The 24670-nt window shown below is 42.8% G+C and overlaps 1 protein-coding gene and 1 non-coding gene across 3 annotated transcripts; both read right to left on the bottom strand.

The window, feature by feature from the left end:
- Window positions 1-5105: 5105 nt before the first annotated feature.
- On the bottom strand, window positions 5106-24193 carry PCGF6 (polycomb group ring finger 6). 2 transcript variants are annotated; one of them, XM_040992177.1, is made up of 10 exons: window positions 23759-24193; window positions 23028-23127; window positions 22837-22933; window positions 21247-21302; window positions 21089-21148; window positions 18399-18507; window positions 16389-16416; window positions 13531-13629; window positions 9442-9528; window positions 5106-5568 (listed from the first exon to the last, which is right to left on the bottom strand). In XM_040992177.1, the coding sequence occupies exons 1-10, from the start codon at window positions 24119-24121 to the stop codon at window positions 5512-5514; spliced, it is 1056 nt and encodes a 351-aa protein (XP_040848111.1). In that variant the 5' UTR covers window positions 24122-24193; the 3' UTR covers window positions 5106-5511. The 2 variants fall into 2 exon arrangements, with proteins under 2 accessions (XP_040848111.1, XP_040848112.1); XM_040992178.1 differs by lacking the exons at window positions 18399-18507; window positions 21089-21148; window positions 21247-21302 and having other exon boundaries at window positions 23759-24125.
- On the bottom strand, window positions 19504-19638 carry LOC121164419. The gene has a single exon (XR_005885088.1). It is a non-coding gene; the product is annotated as a small nucleolar RNA SNORA70 (small nucleolar RNA).
- Window positions 24194-24670: the final 477 nt, after the last annotated feature.

The following is a 24670-nucleotide window of genomic DNA, read 5'->3' as shown; positions in this document are numbered from 1 at the left end:
CACCAACATAGTTCATGTTTTGTGGTTTCTGTAGTGCTTTTTATGTTGTTGTTCCGAGAACGCACAAGGCTCTAATTTTTATTTCACAGGTATGAAGGAGCATCTCGCAGAGCTGATCAGTTAATGAACTCAGAACATTAAGCAATGTGAATAATCTCAATGCTAAGGCAGGGAAACAACTATGTAAGAGGGCAAGGCGAGGAGTCTGAGTATAGGAAGGCATACTGGTGATTTCCAAGAACACATTCACATTCGGTGAGATCTTGGGCATCCTGAGCTCCATCTGCTGAGAATAATGTGTTTCAGACACTATCACACAGTAAACAGATGTATCCCATGTAAACATCACAAATGCTGTTCTTCAGGAAGAATATTTACATTTGTACTTTACAAATGAAGAGCTAGAACCTTGAAGTCACATGGCTGAGACCTTTGTCTAAAGCACAGCAAGTAGCAGAGCTGGGACTGAGACGCTGGTCCTTCTGGCTGCATTGCTCGCTGCTGTCAGTGCTTTCTGGGTTGTCTGTCCATGAAAGTGTCCCCTCTAGGGAAAGAACATGTGATTTCTTAACCTCTTCCTCTTCAATTTTTTTCATAAGAAACCCTGGGAATTATCAGGCCCCAGAGGACAAAGGCCCCACGGGGAAACCTGCTCAGCCTGCCACCTTCCTGCCCTGCAATGTGTGGCTGCAGCTCAAACCTGGGTGATGACCCATCCAACACTGACTCCCCTCTGCTCCTGCTCAGGCAGGTTGGGTACTAGTTTCCTATTTCAGGTAGGGGGAAGATGGTCCTTATGAATTTACCAAGGAATTCTGTAGCTTCTCAACAAAAGCCTGGAAACAAAGAAGTATTACAAAAAGTAGAATTCTGCCAGCAGCAGTAAATCCAGGATACTCAGAATCCATCTTAATGGACTAACAATGGAAGCAAGATTAGATCAACTTAAGAGTCCAAACTTCAGCTCTGCTACTAAGTCATGGGGAAAACCTGGACCTTACTTATGAACCCAAGCAGAGGGCCCAGTACCACCACCTTTGGCTCTAAAGGCAAACATAGAACAGTTCTTAAAATGTATTTTCAATCCAACTGGAACACAAATCAGACTGGCAGTTGCTGGCACCTGCCATTGAGTGGCAACTCAATGGACTGAGGTCTTCTTTGCAGCTTTAGAAATAGAGGTAGAGACTTCACAACATTGTGGATGTATCAAATGCCAGTGAAGTGTTCATTTCAAAAGGAGTGATTGTTATGTTGTATAAACTTAACCTCAACATAGAAAATCCATTGATAGGGAATTTATGCAATTACCAAAAAAAGACAAACATAATCATGGACATGCATTACACCTTCTGCTCCAGCTGAGGCCACTAGGTAAGACTCCCTTGATCAATCCCAGCCAGGAACCTCATTAGGAGAACACAAGCCTAGCCATTAATGAGAGTTCACCAGACATCCCCTGTCAGTCAGAGAACACAACACAACAAAAACCATGCTGCTTACTTTTGAGCACCCACAAGCAAGCACTGATTTCTAGTAGCAACATTATTTTGATACTATCAAGAGTCCTAAGGTCCTAGAAAAAAAACCTACATTATAAAAGCATTTATATTGGAAATAACAGACAGGGAACTTCACACGCTTGTTTGACAGGGCTTATGTGTTACTTAATGGAACACACATAGTAGCTTTGCAGTCTTTTCCAAGGGATGTACAGATTAGACTGACGTCATCACAAATTTGATATTTTCAAGGGTCTCATATGGATATGCCATTTGCAGATGGACTGATTGTTCCTGAACCCAGCCAAACAAAGGACTGTTTTCATTACATTACCATGTCCCACTGCATCCCTTAAAGGATAAAATGATAACGATTGTTGTACAGATCAAAGGGCTTCCCTCCTCTATTGATCTCCTAGATGATTTGATTGTCCCCATGTTTAATGCTGATGGCTCTGAAGCTTACCAGGTGGCAGTGGGGACCAGCCAAAATCTATAAATCCTTTTTTCACAATCCCTTTCAAATACACCCACGTCTGCGTGTGCACTTCCAAGCACATACACAGCAGGATTATAATGAAACAGTGAGTCATACTGCAGATTCTTCAAGATTTATGGTTCTGCGGTGCCTCAGTAATTCTGAATGAAACAAAAATAGACTAAGCACAGGCTGCAAGGAAAAATGAAGATTGATCGAGCACAGATCTCCGGGCCCACTTCCTCCGCTGGCTAATCACCACGGCCCAGCAGATGGCTACTCTCCCCTGAGGCATCCAGTGGTTCCTGCTTTGTGTCTGAGCCATTCCATTCCAGCTGTATCACAGGTTCTTATGCATTACAAATGCTCAGCAGAGTGAATCAAAACCATTTGTGCACAGCCTGTAGTTTTCGAAGACAATTAGTAGTCCCAGGTTCCAGTCAACTGCTGATTACTGAGTAAGACAGAAGGGCAGCCCTTCATAGAAATGCTTGCTTATTAAAACAAATCTGTGCTGCCACAAGTATGAGTAGATGTGTGATGTCCCTCTCCCGTGACTGCCTGGCATCAGGACTCACACATGATAAGTACAATTTCCAATTACATTTAGTGATAAATGCTCCCTGCTTCTAAAACTTTAATTCAACAAAAAACGAACTCTGACAATTGGAACTGTTCATAGAATTCAGTCTGAAAGAGAAGCAGAGTAGTAAGAGAATTCTGGTTAAAGCAGAGGCCAGGGCCTGGCGGCGTGGCTTAGCGCTAAAGTCCTCGCCTTGAATTACCAGATGGAGGATATTCCTCTCTGTCTCTCCTCCTTTCTATATGTATCTGACTTTGCAATAAAAATAATAACATAAAATATATATTTTTAAAGATTTATTTATTTTTATTGGAAAGTCAGATATACAGAGAGAAAGAGAGGAGGATCTTCCGTCTGATGATTCCCCAAGTGAGCGCAACAACTGATGCTGTGTCCGAAGCCAGGATCCAAAAACAACTTCTGGGTATCCCACATGGGTGCAGGGTCCCAAAGCTCTTGGCCATCCTCAGGCCACAAGCAGGGAGTTGGGTGGGAAGTGGAGCTGCCGGGATTAGAACCGGCGCCCATATGGGATCCCTCCCGGCACGTTCAAGGCGAGGACTTTAGCCGCTAGGCCACGCCGCCGGGCCCTAACATAAAATCTTTTTAAAAAATAACAGAAGGGCCAAGATTGCCAGGTGGCACTCGGACATAAAAGGATTGTACATTTCCTTCTGGACTCTGAAAAGGAGCTTTCTCTGGTCCTTATCTGGTTCTAGCCTTGGCTCCCAGCCCTCTCTTACACCATCAGGGTTGCTTGTGAGCCTGAAAATTAGTTCAGATAGACAGTGACTAATAAAGGTCAGCTAGTTGATAATCACTCTGCTTGTACCTTACTGATCAGGCTTCCCATTATGCTTTTCAGATACACAGAGAGAGACACTGATATGTAAAGTCTGGAACAGCCAGGGAAAAGGCCAACTAGCTTATAATCACTCAACCTGTACTTACTGGTTAGGCTCCCTATTTGCTTCTCCTGGACTTTACTAGGTAGGATGTAGAGTTATATTATTCCTCACTCACTAGGTTGTTGGGGATTTCCTTGCTCACCTGCCTAAAACTTATCTATTCTTCAATTGTTAAAATGCAAAGTTCTGTAAAACCATGCTTAATCACTATATACTGCAAAGTTTAAATTGTGGCTTAAGATTCTCCCCCAAAACTTTATCAATTTATGACTGTTAATGCTAAACAACATGTAACTGCATAGAAACTTTGATGTTAAGTTTGTACTCAGCTGTTACATATGATGGATGTTAATGTTGATCCTTTCACTGTTCCTGTGCCACTCTGATTCAGGTTAAACTCAAAACATGTCAGCATGGGAGGAAAAAAACAAAAACGGTTTATAGCAGCTGGTTGTATATATACTAAAATTGAGATGTCAAGGAAGCAGTTACATGATGTGGTTAAGAACTTGCATTTTCTAACATATTGGTCACTCAGTGCCATATTAATTTACTTCAAACAAAAAATTTTAAAATAAATAAAAAAAAAAAAAAGACTGGGAAAGCAGGGGAGGATACCCTAAAACCTTGGGAGCCTGCACCCATGTAGGATGCCAGGAAGAAGCTCCTGGCTCCTGGCTTCTGATCAGCTCATCTCCAGCCATTGAGACCACCTGGGAGCGAGCCAGCAGATGCAAACTCTTCCTCTCTTGATCTCTCCGTCTCTCTGTAAATCTGCCTTCAAAAAAAAAAAAAAAAAAAAAAAGGTAGAAAATGAACAGAAATATAGAGCACCACCTGCTGGTTCATGCTTCAAGTACCTGCAATAGGCAAGCCTGGCTTAGCTTTAGAGCTGGCCACTAAATCTGCCTTTCAAAGAGAAGTGATGATTTGTACAGCTGCTATCCCATGGCAGTGCCTAGCACATTTTGTGAAGGCAAAGAAGTTGACTAAGTACCTACTTGGTGGCAGTTAAACTTTGATTTGGATACCTTGTCTCTTAAAGGGTTTTGGTTTTCTGCTAAAAATTCATGGTGAACATCAATATTTCAAAGTAGGTTAAAATACATTTTTATTAGATGTTAGAAGAGATTTATACACAATTCACAAATTCCTTATAAAATAACTGCCAACCCTTGTCCAATTTCATCGTACCTCCTGCAGAGTTTTGGAAATTTTTCTGTGAAACAGGGTCTATAAAATATTTCTTTTAGAAAGCCAGTTTTAGGCAACATGTATAAAACAGAAGTCTTGGCATGAAACTGAACTCTCATATATCCATGTTCTTTACCTCAGTGGCAAAAAGATGGCTAAATGAACATTAAATCGACTTACTGAAGAAATAAGTATTCTGTAATCTCAAATTCACCTAAAATACTGTTTTATATTCAGAGAGAGTGCCGTTATGAAGTGTCAACAAACTATAACTCAAAGAAAATGAATGTTCATCAAACTGACATTCCAGTTTTTCCACCTGATATCATAACAAATCATCCATTTGAGAACTGAGGAACATGTCTTTAGTAGTGTTCCTGGTATATATATGAAAAAGATACACATTCGAAACATAACAGCCACATTTAAAAACAGCCAAGTTTTAGTCTCTTATACCCTGTAGTTTAATAGCAACTCTTTGAATCTTCTGCCTGAAAACTCACTTCTTTTCCAAGAGGATGACTACCCAACTGGTGACCTACCAGTGAGCAGAGTCCCAACCATCAGCTTAAAAGCGAATGGGCTGAACGAAGAAGAGAACAGTAGTCAAAGACTTGAGATCAAAAGGAATCTGAAAATTCAATGTTTTGAAATTTTCCCCTGAGTTCTGGATGCTTCTTAGAAACAGGTACATTCCATCATCCCACCTGTGCTTACAAATGTCCTGACTGCGGGGGTCGAACAGCACACAGTGGTGGCAATTACATATTTCATGGAATCTTTGGTGAGATGCAGTCCTGTGGAACAATGTTAACTTTGTCTCTCTCTCTATAATGTCTAGAATCTTCAAGTTATTTTCAGAGGAGAAACCACAAGACCATAATGAAGGACAAGCAGACCATCCTGAAAAGGAAGGGGAGACAAAACAGGTTTTTGAAAATGTTATATACATGACCAAGTCAAAGTTAAATTACTTTTTATAATCAAATACTAACATGAATTTCCCTGACTTCAAGAAAAAAAAAATAAGATCCAAGATTAATATACCTGCTCACTGTGCCCCAACACAGACGACTGCTTGTCAATGCATGTTTTTGATTTTCACAGCCAATGCTGAAATTACCATGTGCCCACAGTTAACTGGGATTATTTATGACTGAGGAATTCTTCAAAAGCAACTAAACAAGATACTTCTCTCCTTCTCCACATTTCCCTTCAGGCTTTTTAAGCATTGGGCTCCTCTGAAACAAAGCATTTAAGGGCCAGCTTTGTGTAACAGAGGTAAGCAGGTGCTCATGACACTGGCATCCCACACCAGATTGTCGATTTCAGCCCTGGCAGCTCCACTTTGGATCCAGATTCCTTCTAATGCACCTGGCAAAAGGGCAGAAGATGGCACAAGAGCTTGGCAGCTTCTGTCACTCATGGGGGAACCCCAGATCAAGTTCCAAGTTCCAAGCACCAGCCAATGTGGCCATTTGGGGAGTGACCTGCTGACTAGAATATCTGTAGTCTCTCTTCTTCCTTTACAGCTTTGTCTTTCAAATAAAATAAATAAATAGGGCTCAGCATGGTAGCCTAGTGGCTAAAGTCCTCACCTTGCACGTGCCAGGATCCCATATGGGCACCAGTTCTAATCCTAGTAGCCCCACTTCCCATCCAGCTCCCTGCTTATGGCCTGGGAAGGCAGTCAAGGATGGCCCAAAGCTTTGGGACCCTTGGAACCTGTGTGGGAGACCCAGAGAAGGCTCTGGGCTCCTGGCTTGAGATTGTCTCGGCTCCGGCCATTATGGCCCCTTGGGGAATAAATCAACAGATGGAAGATCTTCCTCTCTGTCTCTCCTCCTTTCTGTATAACCAACGTTCCAATAGAAAATTTAAAAGTAAATCTTAAATAAATCAATATTTGAAGAAGAAATGGAATATTCATAAATAAATACAGCTTCTCATATTATTATAAATGACGTAACACTGAAGCTGTTACCATCTAATGAAAGCTTATAATATAAGACAGCTTCTTGGAAAAAGAGTATTATGAAAGAACTATGCCTGGATTTCAAAACTCTTTTGCAAAAAATAGGCTCAAATTTTCATAAACTTTCTGAAGTCCCCTCATATATTTTATGTCTTCCTTAAAGACTATCTGGGGACTTACTCAAGGTGCTGTGTTTCCAAGTCTTTTGATCTGCTTTTTGTGGGTTTCTGGCTCCTCAATTGATCTTAGGTTCTAGTTTTTGGGTTCTTGCCAAGACTTCCCTGAGGAGGCAGCATCTCTTCCTGTGGCCTGGAAGGCTACAGTAAAAGGACAACTGGATGGAGATGTGCCACGGACTGTGAACTACGCAGGGCAGTGCTCTCACGCCCTGGCTGCCAAGCCTGCCCTGCTATCACTGCCTGCTGTTTCTTCCCTGCTAAGCTCTTCCACTGCTCCACCTCCTCATTTCTCATTCACTACACCACTCACTGCAATCTGGTTTCTGTTCTTGGCAACCCCAGCTTAAAAAATACACTAGAATTCTAAAAAGAGTTGCAAAATTCAGTTGCCCACAAGACCCAGCAAAGCATCAAGAATGAAAGAGATTTATTCAACAGGAATTTTAAAGTTCAGAGGATAACCTAAAAGCAGACATCCATCTAAATGAATTTAAATTCTAAATCTGAATGCGTGTAAAATACCTAAAACCCCATATTACAGTCAGCCCATGTAAAATCAGATCTGCTCTAAATTAGCTTGATGAGAGCAAATGAATCCATATAACACAAATAAGGACCCCATTAACATTCTCACACTCCTTATAAATTACATTTTCATATTCTTTGCACATATTTAACATTTTGGAAATGAAAAGTATTTTTCAAAATAATATATTAATATGCAAAGATATAAAGTATAGCTTACAAGCTGTTTCAAAATCTCAAAATTATTTCACTGAATGTATAAATCATTTTATTTGGATGTCTACTTATACTTTATATGCCTAAAAATCTGTTATATATTTTAAACATACATGAATACATAATATATCAAACAGTTTATTGCCCTAAAGCTCACATGCTAGGGAGAACAATCTGGCACAGGAACTAAGACATCACTCGGGGACCAGCACAGCAGCTTTGCTGTGGTAACAGCATCCCATATGGGCTTATCTACCAGCTGCTCCACTTCTGGTCCAATTCCCTGCCTATGGCCTGGAAAAGCAGTGGAAGCTAGCTTGAGCCTTGGACCTGTGACATAGCTGGAAGAAGCTCATGGCCCAACTCCAGCCATTGCAATCATATGAAGAGTGAGCCCATGAATAAAGACCTCTCCCCATCTCTCTCTTCCTTTCTGTAAAAAAATTTCAAAGAAAACTTTCTCCTTTTCAGAAAGAAAGAAAAAGAGAGAGAGAGAGAAAGAAAGAGAGAGAGAAAGAAAGAAAGAAAGGAAGAAAAGAAGGAAAGAAAGAAAGAAAGAAAGAAAGAAAGAAAGAAAGAAAGAAAGAAAGGAAGAAAGAAAGAAAGGAAGGAAGGAAGGAAGGAAAGAAAGAAAGAAAGAAAGAAAGACAGGCAGACAGGCAGAAAGGCAGAAAGGCAGGCAGGCATCATTTGGGATGCCTACATCCTAAATCAGGGTATACGGGCATACCTCCCAGGTCTACTAACTCCAGCATCCTGAGAACACCCTGGAAAGTCTCTTGAATAACAGTCTCTGCTACCGAGTTCTGGGCTCCTAGTTTCTACCCATGGCTGTTAGGGGTATTTGTAGACTAGACCAGTAGATGGATGATTGTCCAGTCTATCTTTGTGCTTGTCTCTCTCCACCTTTCAAATACAGTTTAAAAATAAAGTTCATGTGAGCGTAGGTGCAGAGCATGGTGAGCCTCTGCCATATGGATACCAATCTGACTCCGGATGCTTTCATTTTTTATTTGCCTCCCTATTGGGAAGTGGGGAGCAGGGCCCAAGGCATGGGGACCCTACTGATATGAGGGAGAACCAGAAGACAATCCTGGGTCCCTACTTTGTATGTCTGTCTGAAACAATTTTCTACTGTACTGGCTCTGTATTCTTCAAACATCTACTGCAGTACTGGATGAAGGAAAAAGAACAAGGCCTCTGGAATCAAACTGCCTGCGGTGACTGATCTCTGGTCCCCCACTGATTCCATGTAAGAGATTTCATGTCCTGTCTGTATCTCTATCTGCTTATCTTTAAAAAGGAGGATGAAAGCCTGGAGTGATAGGCTAGTGGCTAAAGTCCTCGCCTTGTGTCCACCAGGATCCCATATGGGTACCAATTCATATTCTGGCTACTCCAGTTCCCATCCAGCTCCCTGCTTGTGGCCTGGGAAAGCAGTCAAGGACAGCCCAAGGTCTTGGGACCCTGCACACATTTAAGAGATTCAGAGGAAGCTCCTGGCTCCTGGTTCTAGATTGGCTCAACTCCAACCATTGTCACCACCTGAGGAGTAAACCAGCAGAGATCTTTCTGTATCTCCTTCCATCTGAATATGCTTTTCCAATAAAAGAATAAAAATAAAAAGGTTTAAAAAAAAAAAAAAAACGGAGGAAGAAGCAATACCTACCGAACAGAATACTTCTAAAACCAAATGAGCTAATCCAAACAAACCGTTAAGAACAATGCCCACACAGTAACACCAGCACAGTACACACCACCTATAATTACTAACTTACAGCATAGATATTTTCCAAAAACCTTGAAACATTTATGAAAAATTTTATGAAACTGTTTTTTTCACTGCGTGTTAGGTAAAACTATGATAAACTCTGGGGCTACCTGCATTGCTGCATCGCCTATTGCACGTCGGATTTCCCTTAGAGTCTGATACCGTTCCAATAGGTGGTCGCCACAAATGATATCTACCTGTAGGCAAATAAGAGGACATGACATGCCTGTTTCAAAATATCACCCGAAGAAATGAAGGGAAAAAAACAAAAACAACCGAATTATTCTGAACTGGATTTTGCTTTCACTTTAAGAATGGTTTTAGAAATTTATCATAGAAAAAAAAAAAAAGAAATTTATCATAGGAGAACAGGGCAAACAATATCACAATACAACTATATTCAAAATGATTTCCTTGAATTTCTGGGGGAAAAAAATCCGTAACAACAGACAGGTGTAGTGGCTCAACAGGTTAATCCTCTACTTTGTAGCACTAACATCCCAAATGGGCACTGGTTAGTGTACCAGCCATTCCACTTCCCATCCAGCTCCCTGCTTATGCACAAGGAAAGCTGTGGAGGATGGCTTTTCAGCTCTTGCATCTGCATGGGAGATATAGAAGATGCTCCTGGCTCCTGCCTTTGGATGGGCTCAGCTCTGGCCATGGTGGTCATTCAGGGAGTGAATCAATGGATGGAAGATCTTTATATGTTTCTCCTTCTCTCTGTATCTGCCTTTCAAATAAAAATAAATAAACCCAAAATAAAATGAATAAAAAGGCAATCTTGGGGTGGATGCTTGGTCTAGTGGATAAGATACTACCACTTAGGATACGCACATACTGTACTGGGCAGAAAGCCTTAATTTAAGTCTTGGCTCTGCTCCTGACTAGAGTGTCCTGCTCCTATATTCTGTGAGGGGACAAAGGTTCATTGCTGGGAGCTGGGCACTAAGTGCAGGTCAGCCATGGGAGTAGCAGGAATCCAATGCCATGAGCTTTCATCACTGGCTCCTGTTGTCTGCACTGGTGAAAGCTGGAGTCAGAAACTAGAACCTGGACCTGAACCCAGGCACTCCCACTGGAACACAGGAATTGTAAACAAAAAGCTAAATGCTTACTCCTTTACAAATAGTTTTTAAGAATCATAATTCAGGCCCGGCATGGTGGCCTAGCAGCTCAAGTCCTCACCTTGCATGTGCCGGGACCCATATGGGCACCAGTTCTAATCCCAGTTGCTCCACTTCCCATCCAGCTCACTGCTTGTGGCCTGGAAAAGCAGGAGAGGACAGCCGCAAAGCCTTGGGACCCTGCACCCGCGTGGGAGACCTGGAAAAAGTTCCTGGATCCTGTTTTCAGATTGGCTCAGCTCCGGCCGCTGTGGCTGCTTAGGGAGTGAATAATCAGACTGAAAATTTTCCTCTCTGTCTATCCTTCTCTCTGTTTTTCTGACTTTGCAGTAAAAGTAAATATATCTTTCAAAAAAAAAAAAAAATCCAGCTCGCTACTGCTGTGTCTGAGAAAACAGTGGAAGACCTCCGAAGTGCTTGGGCTCCTGCACTCACATGTCAGTCAAATGAATTAGTGGATGGAAGATCTCTCTGCCTCCTTCTAGCTCTGCCTTCAATAAATAACTAAAATCTTTAAAATATCTGACCATAATATTTGATAAACCATTGCATTCAAACAGAAAGCCTGTTCTTTGTTTTGCATGTCCTCAAGACAATCCATGTCAGGGATTCTGATAGGAGTCACAGAGCTCAGCATAACCCACATTTTTCCCCTTCCAATCCAGGAAGTGAAAACGCAGCCAGCACACACAGGGTTTCCGCTCAGGGAGCCTGTCGGAGGATCAGGCATTGGGGATCATTGAGGGTGAGCACTGGCATTCTCTGTCTAGCAACTTCAAAATGCCAGACACCAGAAGGACAGGAGGTATTCACAGACCCACCATCTGTACAGTCCAACTACAGTGAAACACATTTACCAATTAGCAAACTGCAAGTCAGCAGAGAAACTTACAGCAAGCCAAGTATGTTTACAGCCAAAAGCTAACCTTGTAAGCAAGATTCTTTAACAGCAGCAACCACAGGCCTGCTAGGTGTCTCTTCATAAGCCACACTGGCTTATTCCTTCTTCTTTTGTTGACATTTATTTGTTGCTGTTGTCTTCCATCTGATGAATCACTCCCCAAGTGATCGCAACAGCCAGTGCTGTGCCAATCCGAGACCAGGAGCCAGGAAGTTCTTCCAGGTCTCCCACACAGGGATCCTAAAGCTTCAGAAGTCAAATCTTCTGTATCCCTTGGCTATAGGGTGATCAGACTAGCCATTTCTAGTAACCAGCTCCCATGAGAAACAGCTAGGCTATGTACGGCTCAGTTTGTATCCATGGGTTTAATATATACTTGTGGTTTTTCTTTTTAAAGATTTATTTATTTTCATTGGGAAAGCAGATGTACAAAGAGAAGGAGATACAGAAACAGATTTTCCATCCACTGATTCAATCCCCAGGTAGTCCTAATGGTTGAAGCTGAACAAATCTGAAGCCAGCAGACAGGAGCTTCTTCCAGGTCTACCATGTGGGTGCAGGGTCCCAAGGCTTTGGCGCATCCTCTCCTGCTTTTCCAAGCCACAGGCAGAGAGCAAAACGGGAAGCAGGGCCGCCAGGATTAGAACCAATGCTTATATGGGATCCTGGCGCATGCAAGGTAAGGATTTAGCTACCAGGTCACAGTGCCAGGCCTTAATACATAGTTTTAATATCAGTAGAGCATGGTTATGAAAAAAAAATAGCAAAATTTAAGTCACTCTTTTTACATATCTACTAATTTAGTCAATAGCAAACAGACTATTTTAGATGTGACAGACAATAACAAAACCACCTAAATTTAATTAAAAACAAAGCTACAGAAATGTGCATAGTTGGGCCCAGTGTTGTGGCACACTAAGGAAGCTGTCACCTTTCATACCAGCATCCCATATGAGTATCAGTTGGAATCCCAGCTGCCTTACTTCCACTCCACCTCCCTGATAACAGTCTGGGAAAGCAGCAGAGGACGGCCCAAGTCTGTGTAACCTGGCACCTGGCATTCAATGTGGCAGACACAGAAGCTACTGGCTTCTGGCTTCAACCAGCTTGGCTCCAGTCACTATAACTATTTGGGGAGAGAACCAGCAGATTGGAAACCTCTCTCTAATCCTGCCAGCCAAATACATCAATAATTTTTTTTTTTAAGATTTATTTTAATTATTTTTTTATTGGAAAGGTGGATATACAGAGAGGAGAGACAGAGAGGAAGATCTTCCGTCCGATAATTCACTCCCCAAGTGAGCGCAACGGCCGATGCTATGCCGATCTGAAGCCAGGAGCCTCTTCCGGGTCTCCCACACGGGTGCAGGGTCCCAAAGCTTTGGGCAGTCCTCGACAGCTTTCCTGGGCCACAGGCAGGGAGCTGGAATGGAAGTGGGGCTGCCGGGGATAGAACCGGCGCCCATATGGGATCCCAGGGCGTGCAAGGGGAGGACCTTAACCCCTGCGCCATTGCGCCAGGCCCAATAATTTTTTTAAATGTGCAGTTTTATGGAACCCACATAACCAGAAAGTGTTAACAGCCCATACTTTAATGTTCAACAATACATGAAGTATGAGGTTTCCATCACACAAGGCAACATACAGCTAAAATAAGTTTTTTCCTCAATCCTTGAAACACTAATGGGTTTGTATTATTACACACAGTAATAGATCACTGGGCCTAGATAATTAGATATATCACTTGTTGGCATCTTCAGACTGACTACTGTATCTTAACAACTGACATATGCAAGGACAGCCACTGAAGATAAAGATGGTAAGATGGTAACAATAACAACAAAAAGAGACAATAAGTTGTCTTTTGTTTTACTACCTGAGACGCAAGAGCTGGAACTGAGGCTCTAGGAGCTCTTGAACTTTTCTCATATCCTCAGCTTTTAATCATGATCTAACACCATCATCAATAGCAGTAACAAATGGACAATAAATCAAATGTGATTAGAATTTGGGAGTGGAAGTCATCATATATCACTGTTCAATTAGTATTCACAACATTTATAAACATCACAAAACAAAAACTGGTGCCATGAAATTCTAGAGAATGTTGTTTCTTCAGTCACTTTATAGGAGTAAATCACAGCTTTGCCTTTTACACACATGTACTGTACCTGGCAAGCAGGATCAAGACCCATTTTTCTTCTGAGAAATTTTTCTACATGTCCTATAGTTGCTTCTCCAGAAACTCGCACAAACTTCTTTTCCAAAGGCTACAAAAACAAATAGACAAAACCATTTTCAGCCATAAAGTTAACTGAAAGAGTGATTCAGTGGACTCTGGAAAGAAAAATTATTGAAACATTTGAGTTAAATTACACATCAAAGAAGACAAGAATTATTCTTAGCTTTCTCTCTGAAAAATACGTGAACAACAGAAAGGTTTATCGATTGGTTTTTAGTATCTTATCAAAAATAAAATTCAGAGTAAAATTTATCCATTCATTTTAAAGATTTATTTTTATTATTTTTTTTATTGGAAAGGCGGATATACAGAGAGGAGAGACAGAGAGGAAGATCTTCCGTCCGATGATTCACTCCCCAAGTGAGCGCAACGGCCGATACTATGCCAATCCGAAGCCAGGAGCCTCTTCCGGGTCTCCCACGCGGGTGCAGGGCCCAACAGATGGAAGGCCTCCCACACTGCCCTACTGTTCCCAAAACACAAATAATCCTTTTTTTTTCCTTTTTAAGTTCAGACAGGGACCTGGCACAATATCCTAGTGGCCATGGTTCTCGCCTTGCACCTGCAGGGATCCCATATGGGCACTGATTCATGTCCCAGTTGCTCCATTTCCCATCCAGCTCCCTGCTTGTGGCCTGGGAAAGCAGCAAAGAACAATCCAAAGCCTTGGGAACTTGCACCCACTTGGAAGATGCAGAAGTTCCTGTCTCCTGGCTTTGGATCGGCTCAGCTCCAGCTGTTGTGGCCATTTGGGGAGTGAAACAGTGGATGCAAGATCCTTCTCTCTGTATACCTCCCTTACCAATTACACACATACGTATATACACACACACACACACACATATATAATAGAAATATCATATATTTAAATATAATAAAATTCATATACATTTAATATTTTATATTTATAAATTTTATAAACTTAAATAAATATATTTTTAAACTTAAATTATTATTTTAATATTTTTATTTTATATGAATTTATATATATATAAAAATCTTTTTAAAAGTTCAAATGTCCAAAATCTAGTTTCTTCAACAAAAACTCTACAAGAGAGGAAAATGATGCAGAAAAGTGAATTAAACTAAAAAACATGCAAAAGATGCAAAAGGTATTGGTACTGTAGCGTAACAGGTTAACCTGCTACTGCTTACAAGCTAACATTCCTTCTAAGCTGGTTCAAGTCCAGGTGACTCTGCTTCCAATCTAGCTCACTAGACTGGAGCTGCCTGGAAAAGCAGTACAAGACGGCCCAGGCATTTGTGTCCGTGGGACCCACATGGGAGACCCAGATGTGGAGTTCCTGGCTCGTGGCTACAGCCTGAGCAGCCCAAGCCACTGCAATCTTTGGAATGAACTAGTACATAAAGATTACCTCTTGCCCTCTCTTTCCCTACAGCCCTATCACTCTGCCTTTAAAACACACACACACATTTTCATAGGACAACCCAGAAAAATTAAATAGCACATGGATATTTTAATAAAGTCATTAATTTAAAAAGTCATATATTTACTGATAAATAATAAACTTGACCTGCTTCAAAACTATTTGAGAGAACACAAAGTGGAGAATATGAATGAGATCGGCCAGGATTTATGCATACACATACACACGCATACGTAAGTACAGTGATATACCCAGGGGAGCCCATGATACTGAGAAATAAAAGAGTAAACTTCTAGGAAACTTGAGAAATGTTCTAGCACTATCAAGCAGGTTACATACACACAGGTTATGCACTCAGCTTTCTTCCCTGTAGCTCGGTTAAATACTTCCTAAAACAAATGGCATCTATATTCATATTTCTTTGTTAACTCATTTTTTTTTTTTAAAGATTTATTTATTTATTGGAAAGTCAGATATACAGAGAGGAGGAGAGATAGAGAGGAAGATCTTCTGACCGATGATTCATTCCCCAAGTGAGCGCAACGGCTGATGCTATGCCAATCCGAAGCCAGGAGCCAGGAACTTCTTCCGGGTCTCCCACACGGGTGCAGGGTCCCAAAGCCTTGGGCTGTCTTTCACTACTTTCCCAGGCCACAAGCAGGGAGCTGGATGGGAAGTGGAGCTGCCGGGATTAGAACCAGCGCCCATATGGGATCCCGGTGCGTTCAAGGCAAGGACTTTTAGCCGCTAGGCCACACCACCAGGCCCAACTCATTTATTTTGAAGGATGAGTGACAGACAGACATAATGCATCTGCTGATTGACTCTCTAAATAGCCACAGAAGGCAGGAGCTTCATCCAGATCTCTTATGTAGACAGCAGGCAAGGGCTCAAGTATTTGGGCAATCTGCTGCTGCTTTTCCAAGAATACCAGTAGAAATCTGGATTAGAGGGCTATTCCCATTGACTAAATCCTCGCCTGCATACTCCTCCACCCAGTGTGTGTGTTAGTTTGTGTCCTGGCTGTTCCACTTCCCATCCAGCTCCCTGCTTGTGGCCTGGGAAAGCAGTCGAGGATGGCCCAAAGCCTTGGGACCCTGCACCCACGTGGGAGACCAGGAGGAGGTTCCTGGTTCCTGGCTTCAGATTGGCTCAGCTCCAGTCGTTGCGCTCACTTGGGGAGTGAACCATCAGACAGAAGATCTTCCTCTCTGTCTCTCCTCCTCTCTGTGTATCTGACTTTGTAATAAAAATAAATAAATCTTAAAAAAAGAAAGAGAGAGATATCAGTAACTTTGATTTCTATTTTTATTTTAATAAAAGAAACATGCTGTTAACTGCTAATCTGACTCAAACTATGTGCTAGAGTCCTCTTGTGAAAACAATGAAAAAAGAATACCTTAAAATGTCCCGTGCCTTCATTAGCACTGAAAAACGAAAACAAAATTAATCAGTACAATACTATAACTATGTTTGATCATTAAGCAATAAACATCAACATAACTATTTGAGAAACAGCCATTAATTTGTTTTAAAACTTTAATGAAATAAAAGCATGTGCTCAGAAAATAATTTCTGCTACCTAATGATATGGAAAACTGCTTTATTGACTATTTTACTTTCTGTGCTTAATTACAGATGCAGTCTTCCTTGTTTTGATAGAAAACATCAGAATTCATTTTACTCACCTTTTTTGAGTTGCAGTTGACAAAACTACATACTAATAGTGTGCCTGCTTTCATGTGCACACACAGACCAATGACTAGAGCAACTAACGGAATATTTGCTTTTTTTTTATGTGAGCAATTTTTTAAATATACATTACTACTAACTGAAGTCACTATCCTGTACAACCAGTTTTCAGGATAAAATACATTCTTAAAAATTTAGGTTTTCCTCACCCATTTGGCATTTAACTTCCCAAAGCTAAAGGTCTGGGAAAGCCTTGGGCACATGAGGGAGCTGGGAGAGGCTCCTGGAAGATAAAGCTCTCTTTTCCCTGTAATTCTGCCTTTCAAATAACAAGTAAATAAATAAATAAATAAAAGGGAGGGGCGTTTCAACAAAAAGCCAAAATCAGAATTGCACCATTTTAAGGATACTCTTCATAACAAAAAATATAATACCTAAATACAACATAATTTATACGGTAAATGCACACATGTAAATTATGTTATAAATAAATAACAGATTACATTAATATATGAAACATAAGTACACATATATAAACACAAATGATTATAGTATAGAATGCATTGGCATTTATCTTCTGCTTGAAAATTTTAGAATTCTTGGTTTTTGTTTATTTGTAACTACCTCAAAGACAGAATGACATAGAGTGGGCTGGAGAATCAACCTTCCATCTGCTGATTCTGCAACAGCTAGGACAGGGTCAAGTTGAACCCAGGTTCCATCTGCAACAGCCAGGACAGGGTCAGGTTGAACCCAGGTTCCATCTGCAACAGCCAGGACAGGGTCAGGTTGAATCCAGGAGCCAGGAACTCCATCTAGTTTCCCACATGGGTGACAAAGGCCCAAGTGCTTCAGGCATCATCTACTGCCTTTCATGAGACATTAGCAGAAAACTGGATCAGAAGTGGCAAGGACTCGAATCAACACTCTGACAGGAGTCATGGGCACTGATAACAATAGCTTAACCCACTGAATGCCGCACCCACCTGAGGGGTAACTGACAAGTCAGGCCACTATGTTTACAATCTCTTTTGCACCCAATCAACCATGTTCCTCCCTGTAACTTATACCAATGATTCTAGCTTGCCTCTTGGTACTTTTATGAGCTAGACCAATTTTCTTTTACATGAACTGTAAGATGAAAAACTGGCTCACTAAACTAAGACTAGGGAAAATGAATAAAGAGTAAAAAACTGGCATTGCCATTCTTTTAGCAATGGCTTATTTTTAAAGCCAGATAACAAGGATGCCAGCTTTTCACTCCTTATACATTTTCCCCAGTCTTGGTTTATTTTTTAAAGATTTACTTACTTTTATTGGGAAGGCAGATTTACAGAGCAGAGACACAGAGAGATCTTCCATCTGCTGGCTCACACCCCAAATGGACAAAACAGCTAGAGTTGGGCTAGTCTGAAGTCAGGAGCTTAATCCAGGTCTCCCACATGGGTACAGGGGCCCAAGCACGTGGCACTTTCTCCACTACTTTCTCAGACCCTCAGCAGGGAGTTAGATTGGAAGTGGACCATCTGGGACTCAACTGCCACCCATATGGGATTCCAGCACTGCAAGCAGATACTACCACACCATGATGCCAGTCCCAGATTGCTTTATAATTAATCTTAAGGGCTGTTGGGAAAATTGATTCACCTGCATTCAGGATGATTTTTAACTGCTAGGACCTAAGCAATTATTTAAGATAAATTTTTAGGATACTTACCCAATAAACTCCAATAATAAAGACGTATCAAGTTCAGGTGGAATACGAAACACAGATTCTAGGACTTTCTTAGATCTTCCTTTGCTTGAAGGCACTGACTGTGGAACAGCTATTTGAGAAATACAAAAAAAGGAAACTAATGTAGCACTAAAATTTCATAAATTGAGATATTTTAAAACAATTACACAGGTAGTCATCAGCTATGTGAAAGATCACAAAGCATTCAACCAACCTTCTTTTAGTAGCTCCAGCTTATCTATCAAAGCTAATGCAATCGGCGCCCAGCTTGGGGGTCACGCTGCAACAGGTTAGCCAGGGCCACAGAGAACTTGGCCGATTCCCAGATGACCCTTTACAAGCACGACCATGTGGTTCACACTTGGCACTTTACAAGCATCCACTCAGTTGATTTTTATTATAATCATATGTTATAGGGACTAGTGCTGCTCTTCTACCATCACCACCACCCCTCCCAAATAACAGACTTTGAAGTTGTGGCAGCTAAGCTATCACTTGGGACAGCCATAACCCTGAGAGGCAGCAAATGATGTTCCCACCAAATGGGAGACCTGGGTAGGTTTTTAGGCTCGTTGCTTTGGCCTGGCCCAGACTCAACTATTGCAGGCATTTGGGAAGTAAACTGGTGGATGTCCCTCTTTTATTTACTCAAGTTCTCCCTGCCTCAAACAGCAATCAGGCCTTATTACTGATTAGATTAAGGGACGTGGGACAGCCGAGGCCCTTATGAGTGCAGGGCTCACCCCTTGCCCAAGAGAGCACTGTTGGGGATGTATCGCATTTCTCAGCTAGCAGGGATGAGCTGCTTCTCAGCCACCAGGTTTTCAAATTCATTTGCACTGAACTTAGCAAAGGCCCATTTCTTTGAGATATGAATCTTGTGGCAACCAGGGAACTTGAACTTGGCCCTGCATAGGACCTCAACCATATTCTTTGTTCTGCAGCTTGATGCAGACAAACATACATGATTTGGCCTATGTGAACCCTGGCTACTAAGCCTTGGAGCTTTGCAAAAGCACCCTGCATTCCTGTCTGCAGCCTACATGAGGAACAGCACCAGATCAGAGGCAGGAATGGGCACTGTCAGGACTGTCTCCAAGGTCCCTTAGAACAACCCATACAAGCAACAGGTTGCATACACTACCAAGGAGTCTGCTGTCTGCAGACATTGCACACCAGGCACCCATGAAGCAAGAGAGCTGGTCGGCTTAATTAGCTGCAGATTTTTTTTTTTTTGGAAAAAAAAGTTTGTACTACAGAGAGAGACGGAAAGCTTTTTTATCTGCTGGTCCACTCGTTACAAGGACAGAACCACAAACACTCAGACAAGCTGAAGCCAGGAACCAAGATTTTCACCTGTCAGCCGTGTGGGTAGCAGAGGCTTCAGACATTAAGACCATCTTCTACTGCTTTTCCCAGTAACAGGGAGCTGGATCAGATCTGGCATACATATGGAATGCCAGCATCACAGGTAGCTGCTTTACCCACTATAACACTCTCCTGGCCCCATATCTCCATCATCCATCTTTCAAATGTAAAACAAACTGGGCATGGTGTGATGGCTCAATTAGCTAATACACCATCCTGCAAGCACCAGTTCATGTCCCAGCTGCTCCACTTTCAATCCAACTCCCAGCTTGTGCCCGCGAGAGCAGAGGAAGATGGCCCAAAGTTTTGGGACCCTGCACCCACATGAGAGACCCAAAAGAAACTCCTGGCTTCAGAGAAGCTCAGCTCTGGCTGTTGTGGCCCTTTGGAGGAGTGAAACAGGCAGACAGAAGATCTTTCTGTGTCTTCGCTTTATAAATCTGCCTCTCCAGATTTTTAATCTTTAATCTGCCTTTAAAAGAAAAAAAGGAAAAGAAACTAAAAGGGGCCAATATTGTGGCCTGCAACATCAGCATCCCATATCAAAGTGCTGGTTCGAGTCCTGGCTGCTCTGCTTTTGATTCAGTTCCCTACTGAAATGCCTAAGAAAATAACAAAGGATGGTCCAAGTACTACGGCCTCTGCCACCCAAGCGGGAGACCCAGGTGGAATCCCAGGGTCCTGGCTTAGGCATGGATTAGCCCCAGCCTCTGTAGCCATGTGTGGAGTGAACCAGTGAATGGAACATCTCTCAGTCACTCGGCCTTTTAAATAAACAAATAAATCTTAAAGGGAAAGAAAAGTAAACAGGTTTAGTGAAATCAAGCAATTTGCCTAGGGTAAACCAGGTAATATGTGTGGATGAACTAGGTTTAAACCCAACTCTGTCTGAGTATGAAACACTTATGCTGTGACACTACCAAGATCACAAAAACACTGATGTTGAGCAGTTACAAAGTGCCAGGCACGCATTGTTTTGAATGTTTGCGTCTTTCAATGCATGTTTTTTTTTTTTAATGAATTGCTAGTATTATCACCATTTTATAGATAAAACTGAAACACTAATGGAATTTAGTAAAGTCACACACCAGATGAAGTGGTGGAGCCAGGAACAAAAGTTAGAAAAGTTAGTTCCATAGACTAAATATTTTATGATTCCTATAAACAAAATGGATTACACCAAAACATTATCTTTAAAATCAAATTCTGGTCATTTAGTAACTAGTCATCCCCAAAGAATTTCAAAGAGCAGAGATTTTATTAATATTCTTTAAAAACATATCATAGTATATACCCAAACTTACCAGGTTTAGGTACTTCAAGACCTCTTTCTTTATAGAAATCATGCATTTGCTTTTTTTCTCCTAAAAAAATGATAAAACACAGACTACATTACACTTAAAATGTAACAAGCAGAGCCAGAGACTCTGGGATTCACAACTATGTAATAAAAGAAACTTACTTTCCTCTAGATTGATCACTAATTTGTATACTATGTCTTGTAACTGTCGGTCCAACCTAATAAAAGCAAAGGATGGAGAACACCTCAGAATTCAGCAAAACGCACTGCAGTACAGAGTTGACTGTGTTCCCACCTGCGATGAACACCTTCTTGCTGAGAAGCCAGCTGCTGGCCAACAGCACTCACAGCCCCTGAGACAGAACTGCTCTAGCAGAACCTCAAGTCATCACAAGCAATCAGATTCTTGAATTTGTCCCTGAATTATTCCTTCTGTACCAGCCCAACTCCCTCCACAGGGAATGTGAGCCTCAGGGCAGAGCCCTGATTTGTATCTTCCTTACCCTCTGTCAAACTCTCTCCTAGGAACATACTATAAACCCAATGGTGTTTCCTCAAGGACCCAAAGTCAACTACCTTTCGCATTCTCCTTGGAAGCTTAGCACAAACTGAAAAGCTGGTTAGTGGGCCACAGCCACCCAGGACAAGGAGATTTGCCTAGAGGATACCTCTATCCAGGTACTAACTCTAAAGAAAACAAACAAAAGGTTCTGAGACAGAGTTTCATTTGTTTTAATAAGGGTCTTTACTGAGCCCAGCAAGATAGTCTAGTGGCTGAAGTTCTCGCCTTGCATGCACCAGGATCCCATATGGGAGCTAATCCCAGCAGCCCTGCTTCCCATCCAGCTCCCTGCTTGTGGTTTGAGAAAGTAGTCAAGGACGGCCTAAAGCCACTGCGGCCACTTGGGGAGTGAATCAGTGGAAGGAAGATCTTCCTGTCTCTCGTCCTCTCTGTATATCTGACTTTCCAATAAGAATACATAAACCCTTAAAAAATAAAAATTAAAAGTAAATAAATTAATTAATTAATCAAAAGTCCCCAACAAGACCTAGTATGATGGCCCAATTGTCTAATCATTCACTTATAAGTACCAACATCATTCCATGTCTAGGCTGCTCCACTTTCCATCCAGCTCCTTGCCTGTGCCTGGAAAAGTAGCAGAGAATGATGGCACAAGGATGATGGAACCCTGCACCTGCATGGGAGACCCAAAGAAGCTCCTGGATCCTGGCTTTGGATTTGCTTAGTCCTGACCACTATGGCCTGTTAGGGGGCAAACCAGTGGATAAAGATCTTTCTCTCTGTAAAGCTGCCTTTCCAATTAAAACAATCATGGTCCTTCAGGTTGGAACCCTCTCTCTATCCACCCTTATACCCCCGCCAGAAAGAAAAAAAAAGTTCCCAGCAGACGTGGCTGGTGACATGACAAAGCAGATTAAGCTGGCGAAGCCATCATCCTGTATCAGAGTGTCAGCTGTCCCAGCTACTCTGCTTCCTACACAGCTTCCTGCTAATGAGCCTGGGAGCTCAGCAGAAGATGGCCCAAGTGCTTGGGAACTGCTACCCATGCTTACATTCCCCAGCAGAAAGCACAGTGCCCAGAACACATACGTGGTCTACACACATTTCCCAGAGGCATACGTAATTCCCAGTCTTTTAATTTCTAGAGCAATCAAGAATCAATTCCCATACAAATCAAGCTTTCCAGAAAGTATACTTAAAACCATGAGTACTTCATATATTCCTCTTACCTTATGTTATAAAGAGGTTGTGTTTGATGCACCACTATGTTGCATTTTGGACATCTATTGCTATAGTAAAAGTGTCTTACAATACAGCTTTTACAAACTGTTAGAAAAGGGGGAAAAATGTGAAATTAGGATATTTAAAAAACATTTCAAAAAATGAAACAATTATTCAGAAATGTGAACCGTATGCTTACAGGTATGAAGACACTCCGTAATGGTAGTTGCATCTATTAAGTAACCCTTGCAAATGGAACAGAGGATGTATGGGGTCAGCTCGGAGAGATTAATCAGGCGCTGCAAATACAATGAAAACGGGTTTCAAAGACAGATCTCCTTCTCAAAGTCTCAAAAATTCCTTATAAACAATGTATATAACTTAATGGCAACAATGAAATGTAACAACGCTGAAAGATATAACGCAACAGAAGCCAAATGTTTCTCTTTGGATATGCTGCACACTGCCAGTAAGGGGCAATCAACTTCACAAATGCAAATAGGCAAACTCTCCAGACCCTGGGGTCCAAGCAGAATTAAACTAACCCGGACTCACCAGGTATATTGGACAAGTTGATGGACAAGGCGTTAGCTACTAAGATGCAACAGATACGCACTTTTCCAAACAAACAGAATAGATGGTTAAGGGCTCATCATCCCTTTCATCCCCTTCTATCAACTGAGGCTGGCTCTGCCGCACACTCCCGGAGGGCAGGGCACGGTGCCCCCTGCCACCCCAGAGCCACTGGACTTGGCAGAAAGACTCGAGCACCCGGCATCCCAGGGACTCGCGGGGAGTCCAAGCGACCCTGCGGGGTGCGAAGTGCCGCGCCGGAGGCCGGAACCAAGCGCCCGAGCGGGAGGGCGAGGCTCTGAGAGCGAGCGCGCGGCGGCAGCGACCCGGAGACACCCGACCACCACCATCACCGACCTCCTCCTCGTCCTCCGAGTCCGCCCGGCCCCCCTCCAGCCTCAGCGAGAAGTGGCTCAACTCTTCTTCTTCCTCCTCCTCTTCGTCCTCCTCCAGCTCCTCGTCCTCCTCCAGCTCCTCGTCGTCGTCCTCGAAGCGGCCCGTCAGGCGACCCAGGCTGCGTTCCAGGTCTAGCGCGAGCGGCCGGGAGCCCGAGCAGCCGGGAGCCCCCGCCTCGGGCACCAGTGCCTGGCCCTCCTCCTCGGCTGGCGGCTCCGGGGTGAGGACGGGCGGGGAGCCGGGAGGCGGCGGCGGCGTGGCCGCGGCTCCCTCGGCCTCGGCAGCGCCCGCGGGGCCCGCGGCGGCTAACGCGACCTCCTCCATGGCCCCGGTGCAGACCTGGGTCAGGCGAGACCAGACGGCGGTAGAGCGCGGGAGCTCCACCGGCCTGCCTCCGCGGCCAGTGCGCAGGCGTGTGCGCCCAGAGGGGCTGCTGGGAAATGTGGTTCACCTAGGGCAGGTGCCTGGGCGGTACTTGACGACAGTCGCTTCCACGACTTTCACTCCGTTTTCCCTCTGAGAGGTTTGACAGGTTCATCACGCAGGGCGCAATAATTTCTTTTTTCCTTCTTTCCTTTCTCCCTCTCTTGCTTCCTTCCTTCTACAGGGAGGCAAACAGTGCCACATGCTGGTTCTCTTCCCCCACGCCCGCGAAAGCCCCAGCTGGTGCACATTAAAGCGGAAACTCAATCTGGGTCTCCCACTTGAATGGCAGGGACCCAACTGCTTGAGCTGGTCTCCCAGGCAGCTGGCATAGGAACCATGATTCCTATATAGGTACTCTGATGCAGGATGCTGGCTTCCCTGTCCCAAAGCTTATTTCTATTAGGAAGTATGAAGTTCTTGTTTGAAATAGGCAAATGTATTTCAAGG

The sequence above is a fragment of the Ochotona curzoniae genome, unplaced genomic scaffold (assembly GCF_017591425.1).
Source record: "Ochotona curzoniae isolate NIBS_2020 unplaced genomic scaffold, NIBS_Ocur_1.0 contig_66, whole genome shotgun sequence".
In the NCBI taxonomy this organism is placed as follows: Eukaryota; Metazoa; Chordata; class Mammalia; order Lagomorpha; family Ochotonidae; genus Ochotona; species Ochotona curzoniae.
The sequence above is the reverse complement of the archived record's forward strand: the minus strand, read 5'-3'. Positions and strand labels throughout refer to the sequence as shown.

What these genes read in the sequence shown, in the direction of transcription:
- PCGF6 (XM_040992177.1), bottom strand. Translation starts at nt 24,121, where the DNA reads ATGGAGGAGGTCGCGTTAGCCGCCGCGGGCCCCGCGGGCGCTGCCGAG. An exon ending in AGTGATCAATCTAGAGGAAA is followed by an intron (nt 21,149 to 21,246) that starts GTAAGTTTCTTT and finishes TCATTTTTTTAG; the next exon opens with GAGAAAAAAAGCAAATGCAT. An exon ending in TCTTGAAGTACCTAAACCTG is followed by an intron (nt 18,508 to 21,088) that starts GTAAGTTTGGGT and finishes TTTCTCAAATAG; the next exon opens with CTGTTCCACAGTCAGTGCCT.